Genomic DNA, 12,299 nt, shown 5'->3' with positions numbered 1-12,299 from the left:
TTCAGGAGATATTTTCACTTTTGCCTCGTAACAAGTTGAGAGACATTTTTCATTTTGTCTCCTGAGAATCAGAAATAGAAAAGAAACAAAGAAGAAGAATTGACACAAGATATATCCTGGTTCAGCTACTAGGTGCAATGTAGCCTACATCTAGACTCCATCACAATAATGATAGAATTTTACTATCTTTTTCAAGATTACAAACATCAATTCTTCCCTAGGATCTACCCAATCCTATCTGGAACAGATCTAGATTCTAACCCCAATCTGAATTTGACTTAGACTCATACCAAGCTTTCAACTGCAAAGTGCTAACCCAAGTTGCAAGAGAATTCCCATAGGATCATGACACACAACAGAAAGATGTACAAAGAAACTCTGAGACATCTATAGCATTTCATCTAATTTTGATCACTGTATTTTTTCTCTCACTGGCTTTTTCTTACAAACCTCACCATGTTTGCCTTTTTCACCATGAGACTCAGACAGACAAAACTAAGAAAAAGAAAACAAAATGAACATCATTGAAGGAGAAGAACTCAATAAGCTATTGGTAGCTATGAGAACTCTGTGCTTTTTCACTTACTCTCCTTACCTTAACCCTTGGCCGTTCACCCTTAATATAGAAGAGTGAAGCTTCCAAGGTTGAAGCCAGTTGCACCCTCATAGCATCTTTCTTCTCTAACATCAGAGTAGCGGCAGCTTGAACAGAGGAGAGAGAGAGAAACCCGAACCTGCTTGCATGCACCTCTCTCATCCTTTTTCATCCATCTTCTTCATTTTTGACTATTGATCTTGACTTTGGTCCCAAGAATTGATTTTGAGCGTTGATGAGCATCTGACCTAGGCTGGCTTCATGCTTTCCATTTTTGCTTCTTCCAGCTAGAAACTCTGAGTCTCACATCTTTTTGAAGCACAAAAATGGAAATAAATTTTTTGCTGTGCTTTCAAAAAAGATTTGCTTCATTAACCGAGGTCTTTCTTTCCTTCCATGGCAAAAAAATCTTTTAGTCTTTTTTCACATATTTTTCTTCTGTGAAAAAAATCTTTCTTAACCTTTTTTCATAGGCTTTTCTCTGTGTCTTCCATTTTTCTTCTATCTTCTTCTTTGAGTGATTGATTTGACCGAAGCAACAGATAGGAGAGAGAAGAGAGGAAGCAAGAAAGCTTTCGGTGGAAGCTTTCAATAAAATTAAATCACATTGAATTTGGAGTTTCGATTACCAAGGAGTGTAATTAATTGAATTGAAATTTGAGTTCCAATAACCAAGGCATGAAGACTTTGACAATTTGAATCCCCTTTAATTTGTGATCACCGAACGAGTTACTAAGGTTTTAGGCCATCTTTTCTTAATTTGTTTAGCTACTTGAAGTAAATAATTATTGTTGGGTTAAATTTGTTTGTCAACCAAAATGGGCTTGTATTGACAGGCCCAATAAAAAATTAATTTTTTTTCTGCACACAAGCAGCAACATCAAATAACCAATTGAAAACAATTAAATAAACACTTAATAATTTTTATTTTCCAATTTATATTTTAATAATATTTGATCACCATTTCAGTTTTCCAAATTCAACTGTTTATATATTATATTTTATTTGATAAAATTTTTATTTTATTGGTACACATAAATTTATTATCGTATAAAAATAAACACCTATAATATTGTATGAAATGAAAATTATAAAAGATAATTTTTAATATATATATATATATATATGTATATATAATTTTTTTATAATATCTTTTAAGTTGGCAATCAAAAGTTAATCTATTAAGAATCTAGATTAAGTGCATGTTTGGGTGTCATTATTTTGATAAAAAAAGACATTTTTTCAATGAAAATTTTTTTTTTTTATTTTATAGTGTGTTTGGCAAATTTCTAGTAGTAAAAGTGAAAGTACTAGAAAAATTAAAAAAATATCTTTTTTGAGAAGCTACAATTTACATATTTTTTAAAAGATTTTTTTCTTAAAAAAAATATTTTGTAATCATTGATAAATAAAAATATGCTTATTAAAATTTTAAAAAGACATATTTTACCCCTTTCTTTCATAGATGAATGTACATCAATGCCCAAATGTTTGGCATTAAACTGTGCTTTTTACATGCCTATGCAAATGTGTGATATGCTTATGCCAGAGCTGGAAGCACGTCATTACTCAAATGATTACCACTCACATCAAGAACCTCCAGACTAAACAAATTCGATGAGAGTGTTTGAAAAGCTGCATGTAATGATGTGGCAGAAGTTGCCTCGAACCAGTTTGAAGCTAATGATAAAGACTTGAGAGATGAAAAGCCATCCACACATGATAGAATGGCAGTGGAAGTATTCAATGAGTTATCTCCTAAGTCAAGCACCTCCAGATTATTTAATCTCATCCCTGCCATGTAAAGTAAATATAGCAATGTTATTTTGTACCTTCAAATGTCTCCTTCATGCCTTCTTCATGCCTTGAACCTCAGAACTAGGTTTCAACTCAAACCGCAATTCCTTTGGTAATCTCTGGTTCTCTCCATGCTATTTTTTTTTTATCTATTTTGTGTTTTCAATAAATATATGAAAAGTCAATTAACTAATTCATACAAAATCAATGCAACTTTTATTTTCTTTTGCTATAATCATACGTGATATCTTTTATTTTTGTTTTTATTTTTATAGATGGATTTATATTTTATACCGTATTGACCTTAGCTTGATGTTTGAGATTTTTTAAGATTCTGTATCTAATATTTTAGGAGCATTATTATGTAATATTTTGCCAAATTTACTATTGCGAGAATCATGTAATATTTTGAGATAAAATTTTTAATGATTTGATATAAAATATAATCATATATAAATATAAAAAAATATACTAATATCAAAATATAAAAAAATAAAAAATCTGAAATGATTCATAAATAAAAATATAACATATTCATTTAGCTTTTGTGAAATATATATATATATATATATATATAAATAAAGGTTGAAAGTTAAAATATTATTGTTTTTCTACACACTCAACAACAAATCATCATGTTCTTTTTATTTATCCTTTCTTCTTCATATTGTTATTATTATAAGCTTCATATTACTGTACGTTATTATTATTTGCTTTCTTTTACCATTTTTTTATATTATTATTATTATTATTTGCTTTCTTTTCATATTATCTCTGTCTTCATATTACTTTACGTTATTATTATTTGTTTTTTTTATTTTTTTATCATTTTGTCATTATTATTATTATTAATTTATTTGTAATTTTTATTTGGTTTTTTAACATAGTATTTTATTTTTATTTAGTGTGTTATTATTCATGATTATTATTTATATTACAATTTATTTTATTAACGTTATACATTATAAAATTTGATATAATTTATAATTTATATAGTATGGCTCCAAAACTAAATCCAAGAAGAGGTTCTAGTCAAGTGAATATTGAAAACGAAGATGCAACAAATGAATGAGAAGTAGAAATTGTAAAAGTAAAATGGGATGATTGAAATATTGAAATATTTTTTACTATCTATGTGGAAGAGATACGAGATGGTAATAGACATAATAAACATTTCAGCAAAATTAGTTGAAAAAATCTACAAAAAAAATTTAGAGAGAGAACAGGACTCCCATATGTGCATAGACAACTAAGAAATAGATGGGATGCTCTTAAATCTTATTTTTAATTATGGGCTAAATTAGTTGGACAAGAGACTGGTCTTGGTTGGGATCATGAGAAAAAAATAGTGCTAGCTTCTGAATCTTAGTGGACTGATAAAATTAAGGTATGTTAATTTTGGATTATAAAATAATACAATAAGTTAATTTTATCTTTAAAATTTATTAGATATCTTTTATATTTATTCTTTTGCATGTTTTAAACAGATTAATCCAGAATTCGTTAAGTTTAAGAATGAAGGTCCTAAATCTTTAGATAGACTTGAACAATATTTCAAGGACATCGTAGCTACTGGTTATAGTGCTTGAGCGCCATCGAAAGATCCAAATCCTAAAGAATTTAATCAGAACAATGAGGATTTCGAGAGTGGAGGTGACATGAATTATACAAATGAATTTATTGAAAAAGATATTGCTAACTATACAGTTGTTCAAAGCCCTACTAGAGAGAAAAGAAGGAAGACTTCTAACAAAAAAGTTGAGAAATGAGCTAGAATAGCATCTAAATTACAGGACTCACTTGATCGTATTTTGGTTGGTGTGGAGTCAAAAGCTACAACTAAGGGAGATGATCCTTACTCCATATAAAATTGCATCAAGTTGTTACGCAAATTACCTGGCCTAGAACCATATAGTCCACAGTTCTATTTGGGAATTAGATTAATGGCTAAACCATAATATAGAGAAACTTTCATTGCATTGAGTGATGATCCCAATCAACAACTTGGATGGCTAGAATCTTTTAAATTAGATGACATGAACCGTCTCTAAACTTTATTTTTATTTTTTTTCTGCATAATTATCATTATTGTTGAACTTTAATTTAGTGAAAATGTTATAATTTGTGTTTTGATTTTAAATTTTGGAACTTTATTTAATAATGACATTGTGAATAGTATTTTTTGCTTTGTTATCTTATTTTTCATGTTAATTTAAATTATACAGGATGAGTGATTATGAAACAGATAATGATACTGAATATGAAGAACATGAAAAAAGATTACGAATCAGCTGCTATATTAGCTATTTGTGGAGTTGCCAATTATTACTTGCGATATGTCCTCAAATAAGAAAAAAGGACTTCAAAACTATCAGGATATCAATGGCTATTAGAATTAAAGGAAGGGAATGAAATGCAATTTTTTGAACAATTTAAAATGAGAAAATCAGTGTTTAACCGTTTATGCAATGATTTGGTTCTCAATTATGGCTTGAAATCCACACGAGGTATTAGTGGAGAAGAGATGGTAGCAACATTTTTATACATGCTTGAGCAAGGAGCTTCTTATAGAATGTTAGAAGAGCGATTTCAGCATTCAGGTGAAACTATATTTCGTCAATTTCATCATGTTCTATCATGTGTGAAGAAATTGACAAAAAATATTATTAGACCTATTGATCCTAGTTTTGGAGATACACCTAAATATATTATGGATAATGATAGATATTGGCCATATTTCAAAGATTGTATTGGAGTTATAGATGGTACGCATATAGCCATTCATGTTCACCAAGATGAGCAAGTGCGATTTATTGGTAGAAAAGGAAATACTACAACAAATGTAATGGCTGTGTATGATTTTAATATGTGTTTTACATTTATATGGGCTAGTTGGGAAGGTTCTGCATATAGGGGTGTTTATGGTTTAGTTTTTTCATAAATTGAACTGAAACTGCACTAAACCAAACTACTTTGTCAAATAAGAAACTGGTTTTAAACCAGTTTACAATACAGTGCACCAGTTTAAACCAGTTTAAACTGGTTTATAGGCTAAAACTAATTTTAACTTTTAACATATATAAAATTAGTTTTTACATTTTCTCTCTCCGCCCCTCTCTCTCTCTCTCTCCTTCTCTCCCTCTCTCTCTCCCCCTATCTCTTTCTATTTCTCCCCTCTCTCTCTCTTTCTCTCTCCCCCTCTCCCTCTCTCTCCCTGCTCTCTCTCTCTCTTTCTCTCTTCTTCTCTCCCTCTCTCCCCTCCTTTCTCTCTCTCCCTCGTCTCTCTCTTTTCCTTTTCTCTCTCTCCCCTCCCCCTCTTTCTCCCCTCCCCTCCCTTTGTCTTTCTCTCTCTCCCTCGTCTCTCCCCCTCTCTCTCTCTCTATCGCTCTCTCTCTCCCTTTTCTTCCTCTCTATCCATTTCTCTCATTCTCTCTTTCCCATATCCCTCTTCCTCTCTCTCTCTCTCTCTCTCTCTTTCTCCTCTTCTCCTTTTCTCTCCCCCTCCTCTCTCTCTTTCTTTCTCTCTCTCTCTCTCTCTTAACATATATAAAATTAGATTTTACATTCTCTTTCTTACCCTCTCTCTCTCTCCTTCTCCCCCTCTCTCTCCTTCTCCCCTCTCTCTTCCTTCTCTTCCTTTTTCTCTTTTCTTCCCTTCCTCCTCTCCATCTCTCTCCTTCCTCTCTCTCTCTCTCTCTCTCTCTCTCTCCTTCTCTCCCTTTTTCTCTCTCCTTCCCCTCTCACTCTTCTTCTTCTTCTTCTTCTTCTTCTTCTTCTTCTCTCTCTCTCTCTCTCTCTCCCGCTCTTTCCCCCCTTCCCCTCTCTTTGTCCTCCTCCTCTTCTCTCGCTCTTTCTCTCCTCTTTTCCTTTTCTCTCTTTTTCCCCCCTTTCTTTCTCTCTCCCTTTTCTCCCTCTATCCCTTTCTCTCACTCTCTCCCATATCCCTCTTCCTCTCTATCTCTCTCTCCCTCTTTCTTCTTCCCTCTTCCTCTCCTATCTCTCTCCCTCTCTCTGTCTCTCTCACTTTCTCTCCCTCTCTCTCTCTTCCTCTCTCTCTTGCGCTCTTTCTCTCCCTCCCTTCTCTCTCTCTTTTCCTCTCTCCTCCTCCTCTTCTTCTCTCTCTTTTTCCTATCTCTCCTTCTTCCCTCTTTTTTCCTCTTTTCTCTCTCCCTCCTTCTCTCTCTTATTTTGGAGAAAAGAGGGGGAGAGAGACAGAGAAGAGGGATACAGAGTATGAGAAGGTTGAGAAAGAAAGAGAAAAGAGAGAAAGAAAGGGAAGAAAGATGAGAAAGAGAGAGAGGAGGGAGAAGAAAGAGAGAGAAGAGGAGAGAGAAAGAAACGAAGGGGGAGAGAGAGAAATAAGAGAGAGAAAGAGAAAAAGGAAAAAGAGAGAGAGAGAAAGAAGAAGAGAGAAGGGAGGGAGAGAGGGAGAGGAGAGAGAAAAACAAAAGGGGAGAGAGAGGAAAAAGAGGGAGAGAGAGAGAAGGGAGAAGGGAGGGAAAGAGAGAGAGAGAGAGAGAGAGAGAGAGAGAGAGAGAGAAGGGGGAAGGGAGGGGAATGGGGAGAGAGAGAGGGGAGGGAAAGAAAGAAGGGGGAGAGAGAGAGAAAGGGGAGAACAAGAAAAAGAAGGGAGATAGAGAGAGAAAGAGAGAAGGGAGGAGAGAGAGAGGCAGAGAGAAGGGAAGAGAGAGAAAGGAAGGAAGGAAGGGGGAGAGAGAGAAAAAGGAAGGAAGGGGGAGAGAGAGGGAAAGAGAGAGAGAGAGAAAGACGAAGAGAGATGGGAGGGGGAGAGAGAGGAGGGAGAGAAAGAAATAGGAAGAGAGATGTAAAGGAGGGAGAGAGAGAGAGAGAGAGAGAAAGAGAGAGAGAGGAAGAGAGACGAAAAGGGAGAGGGAGAGAGAGGGAAATGAGATAGAGAAGGGGGATAGAGGAAAAGGGGAGAGAGAGAGAGAGAGAGAGAGAGAGAGAGAGAGAGAGAGAGAGAAGGAAGAAAGGGGAAAGAGAGAGAGAAAGGTGAGAGGATGGGAGAAAGAGGAGAGAGAGAGTGAAGGGAGAGAGAGAAAGAGTATGTAAAAACTAAATTTAGAGTTTAAATAAAACCAGTTTTAATTTGGTTTAAAACTAAACTGAACCATAAAAACTGGTTTTTAATAAATTGGTTTTCATAAAAACTATGGTTTCAGTTCAGTTTCAATTCAGTTCAGTGAAACCAGTTTTTTTTTTTTGCACACCCCTAGTTCTGCACATGATACAAGAATTTTTATGGAGGTTATTCGAACGAAAAAACTAAATTTTCCACATCCACCAAAAGGTTAGTTATGTCATTTAAGTTTATTTTGAAGTTACATTCATTTTCATGATAATATGTGGCTTGATTTTTGTATATTTTTTAATGTATTTCAGGTAAATATTACTTAATTGATACTGGTTATCCAACTTTTAAGGGATTCTTAGGACCTTATCGTTATACAAGGTATCATATTTCACAATTTAGACTAGTGCCAAATTTTAGATCAAACAATAAAAAGTTCAACTATTGTCATTCAAGTTTAAGGATAGTAATTGAAAGGACTTTTGGAGTATGCAAAGCAAGATGGAAGATACTACAAAATATGCCATTAAGAGCCAAATTTAAAACCCAGCGTGATATCATTGTTGCATGTTTTACCCTTCATAATTTTATAAGAATGATGGATTCTGATGACATAAGTATTTTGCAAAAGTTTAAAGATATTGTTTCGTTACAAGCCAATGAAGATGACGATACTACTATAGAAAATGGATTAACAAATTTTGAAATTAATGAATGAAAATAACCAACACAAGAAGATGTTCGGGTAATGGAAGAAATAAGAGACAATATAAGAGATCAATTATCGGATCAAATAAATTAGTATAAATAATTATTTTTTTTATTATTAATAAACTCTTTTATGATTGAATGTTCTTTTAAGTAATTTAATTATTATAAAATTACTTTTGTATTTTTTATCCAAACAATAACATCTTTTAAATAAGTACTTTTAATTAAAGTATTCAAACATAAAATCACTTTTATTTTTATAAAAAATCTTTTAAAAAAAGATCATTAAAATTTTTTTTTTAGAATGTCGCCTAAACAAACCCTAATTCATGCACAAGGTAGTAGATTTGAATTCCAAAACTAATTTAAGCCAGCGAGTGAATGACCAAGTTACTTGATATATATTGTTACACATATCTCTCTAATCAACTTCTTTTATATTTATGTTATTATAAAGTGGGACACTTTACCATACAGATTAAAATTGTATAAAAAAATATATAGTTTTTTTTATTATTTTATTACTGTTCAAAATATGAATCTTAATTTTTTCAATCTCTTTTTCATCCCATGAAAAAAAAAAGACATTTAAACTTACATCTTTATCATATAATTCACCTTATAAAGTTAATTAATATATAACAATAATCAATGTGGATTTAGTGTAACCGTGTTAGTCTCGTAACTAATGTACTTTGAGTTCAATCATAGCTAGAAATCAACCCTCACAAAAATAACAAGAAAACAGTAATGAATCACATTTGAAAATTCAACAAAATAAATCCCAAAAAGCTTCCTTGCATTGCCTCTGTTCTTATTAATTCACAATTAAAAGCCTTCTGCAAAATTTACCAGCGGAAGGCTAAGCAGACAAATAAAAGAACACAACAAAAACATTAGAAAAAACGTTCAATACAATACAATCCTTGTTTTCCTATAATTTAGTGTAGACGGCTAGCATATGGGAAGGTCCTTTGGTGGTGGCAAAACAGATTGATCTTTTTCTGGTCCATCTTCAACAAGAAAAGCCATTTTCAATCCCCAACCAGTGTGCAGCTCCAGATGACAATGCATGAACCAAACACCTATATACATAGGGGAAAAATGTCACTACAGAAGAAGAATATGACTATTTAAGAGAAATATTTGTATGACTTGTAGTTTTATTTGCAAAAATGTTTAATAATAAAAAAAATTAGCCAAAAACAACTAGATATTATCTTATTTAGTATTCATTAATTATTGCTAAATAAGTTAGATTCTACTTTTTTTTGTCTCCCTAATATTAATGATTTATTTGTGTGTGGTGTTTAAACAGTGTTTTTACCTGGATTATCGGCCCTGAAACGAATAGCTACCCAACCACCGGTGGGAACTCCAACGGTGTTCCTTTCAATGGGGTCAACCAAGTTGTAGTTTGCAGGGTCTTTAGATGGATCAAAGTTACCAACACCAGTTCCAACAACAAAGAAATTATATCCATGAAGGTGGAATGGATGTGACTCAACTGAGAGGAGATTGGTATCTTGCAAAACCAGCTCCACCGAAGAATTGAAGGCAATCTTGCTAAGCCGTGTCCCCGTTAAGGTGGCAAGATTTGCCGTTAGCGGCGCACCGGTATAGTTGAAAGGTTTTGAAGGCCTATCAGGAAAATCAGTTCTAAAAACGCCCTTGAGGTTTAAATAGTGAGCTTGAAGAAGTGCAGTTTGTGGCATCACAAATGAGACATTGTTCAATGAAGCAACCAATCTTGTTCCATTGACACACGTAGGGCAAGGATTCATGCCTAAACCAATAGTGTAGAAGAGGTTTCTATCAACTTTGAGAGGAACAAGAGCAGGGTATTGATCAGAATTTAGGCTTCTGAGTTTCTTGTTGAGACTCAGTGCAAGAGCTGAGTCATTTCTAGCAGGAAGTTTAGGAAGAGAAGGGATCACAGTGTTTGAGATGCCTTTGTATTGGAATATAGCTGTCACGGTTTTGTTGTCAACTGAGATTGGAGCATCCATGAAGACCCTTGCGGCCATGAAGTACCTGCTTGGAACATTGTTGGCATGGACTAAAACGTTTGTGGTTTGTCCTGGTCCAATTAGTATGGAACTTGTGATGAATGGTTTTGTGTAAACTGCATCAACCTCCACAACTGTCATGTTGTGACCCGCAATGGCGAAAAAGAGTTCATCATTGAGTGCAGCATTGATGATTCTCAGCAGGTAACTCCTCCCTTGTTCCACCTCCATTACATAAGTGTCTGAATAAATTGAAACAAATACGCAGTTAAAACAAATAAAGAGCATAGTATAAAAACATATGTTTAATTTCATGCACTAATATTTAATTAATTTCCTTACGCTTCTCAGAGCAAGGAAATAGAGGTCCTGGTTTGCCATTGATTGTATGTGCATCTGAGATATTTGGTGGCACTCCCATTTGGGTCCCTTGTTTCTCAATCTCTTCCACATCATTGTTCCACCATTCACCTAGGAGAATTTCGAACTCTCTAGCTGGCTGTGGGAAAGGAAATGGTGTTCCAAGTTTAGGCATAATGACAATTGCACCATACACAGTGGCCCTGAGCCAGAGAATGTGTGCATGCCACCACAGTGTTCCTCTTTGCCCAGTAACATTAAAGTCATAAGTGTAGCTGTTTCCGGTTTGAATAGGACACTGTGTGATATAAGCTGGTCCATCAGCCCACCCATTGCGATGTTGTTTGAGCCCATGCCTATGTATTAACATTAACTAATAATTAAGTCATGAATAATATACAATTTAAAATATTAATTTGGCTTACCAATGAATGGACAAGTTGTATTGTACATGGTTGGTGACAGTGACTTGTACTCTATCTCCTTCTCTAGCATAAACAGTTGGCCCTGGGTACCTTCCATTTACTGTTACAATGGGTTTTGCATGGCACAGCCTACTCACATTCTTCAATTGAATCTGTGTACGTAGAAAGCAGAAAAATGAGATATAAATCAAGAGAAGTTGTTTTGCATTTTTGCATGGATATCTAAGCAGTAGATTATGATAATTGATATGGTCAAACAAATATAACTCACATCAAATTTGTATTTCTTTATGGCAGCTTCAGATGGTGAAGGCATTATTAAGCCAACAATCATCATACAGCAGAGGAGAAAGGTTAAGACATTGTTATGCATGAAACCACACAAGCTTGCCATTATTGCGTATATTGTTTGAAAATTTGATTCGTGTATGATTAATGCATCATGTAGTAGCAGATATGGAGTATTTATATATGAATAATAATGGGAAGGTAGAAAGAACTTTTCAGTTTGTTGCATGAAGAATTAAATTAATAAAAATACACCTTAGAGTAATTAGTTGGTAATTCAATGAGTTGTACATGTAAACTTGTAAGCGAAATTCTGATAAAGATATGCATGTATATATATGTATGTTACAGGTAACAGGCCATATAGTTTTATTTGATCCGTAGAGGCTGAGCTAGGTTTTTGAGCTGAATGTGAGAGTTACATGAAACCAAACAAACCTTAATATACATTGCCTAAGCTTTATCTTTAAGGAGAAGTAATGGTTGAAGGGTTAGTGTGCTAATGCCTAATGCCGGAAACTCTTTTTGCCGTTCTAGCTAGTGAATATTTCTCAAAAAATTTAATGCAAGAAAAAACATGTGCTTATCATGCATGCCATGATAATGGTAAAACATCGGTGTTACTACCGACAGGATCTGATCTCCTCATGTGTTGTAAAATAGTATCGGCTATATATGATCTTATTATTTATGTGTTTCATCATTATTTGAAATCATATTTTAATCATGATTTGCTTAAATCGTACTTTTATTACAAGAGCTACCAAATCTTTTGCTTGTTTTAGACCATTCTTTGTCGTTGGTGACTTGGTTCCATACTAAGAAGTTTCTTCAGTGATGGACTGTTCTGTTGCTTATTATACTGTTGAAACAAAAAATAATAATAACTCGATCATGTTCTTTTTATAATATAATTTTTTGGGCAAATTAATTGTGAAACCAAAATGTTTTCTGTTGTATGATCCATATCCATAATAAGTTGTGTGATCATCTTGTATATAAGCACAATTGTCAAATACTAG

At 33.6% G+C, this 12,299-nt stretch overlaps 1 protein-coding gene across 1 annotated transcript; it reads right to left on the bottom strand.

Annotated features, from left to right (window-relative positions):
* Positions 1–8,929: 8,929 nt before the first annotated feature.
* LOC107641691 (laccase-11) lies at positions 8,930–11,422 on the bottom strand. The gene is made up of 5 exons (XM_016345164.3): positions 11,261–11,422; positions 10,990–11,141; positions 10,547–10,920; positions 9,523–10,446; positions 8,930–9,280 (listed from the first exon to the last, which is right to left on the bottom strand). Exons 1-5 carry the CDS (start codon positions 11,381–11,383, stop codon positions 9,150–9,152), a joined length of 1,704 nt encoding a protein of 567 aa, XP_016200650.1. The 5' UTR covers positions 11,384–11,422; the 3' UTR covers positions 8,930–9,149.
* Positions 11,423–12,299: the final 877 nt, after the last annotated feature.

The sequence above is a fragment of the Arachis ipaensis genome, chromosome B5 (genome assembly GCF_059453495.1).
Source record: "Arachis ipaensis isolate K30076 ecotype BB chromosome B5, ASM5945349v1, whole genome shotgun sequence".
Taxonomy (NCBI): domain Eukaryota; kingdom Viridiplantae; phylum Streptophyta; class Magnoliopsida; order Fabales; family Fabaceae; genus Arachis; species Arachis ipaensis.
This window is presented reverse-complemented; position numbering and strand designations above follow the sequence as displayed.

What these genes read in the sequence shown, in the direction of transcription:
- LOC107641691 (XM_016345164.3), bottom strand. Translation starts at nt 11,383, where the DNA reads ATGGCAAGCTTGTGTGGTTTCATGCATAACAATGTCTTAACCTTTCTC. An exon ending in TACAACTTGTCCATTCATTG is followed by an intron (nt 10,921 to 10,989) that starts GTAAGCCAAATT and finishes GTTAATACATAG; the next exon opens with GCATGGGCTCAAACAACATC. An exon ending in ATTTCCTTGCTCTGAGAAGC is followed by an intron (nt 10,447 to 10,546) that starts GTAAGGAAATTA and finishes CAATTTATTCAG; the next exon opens with ACACTTATGTAATGGAGGTG.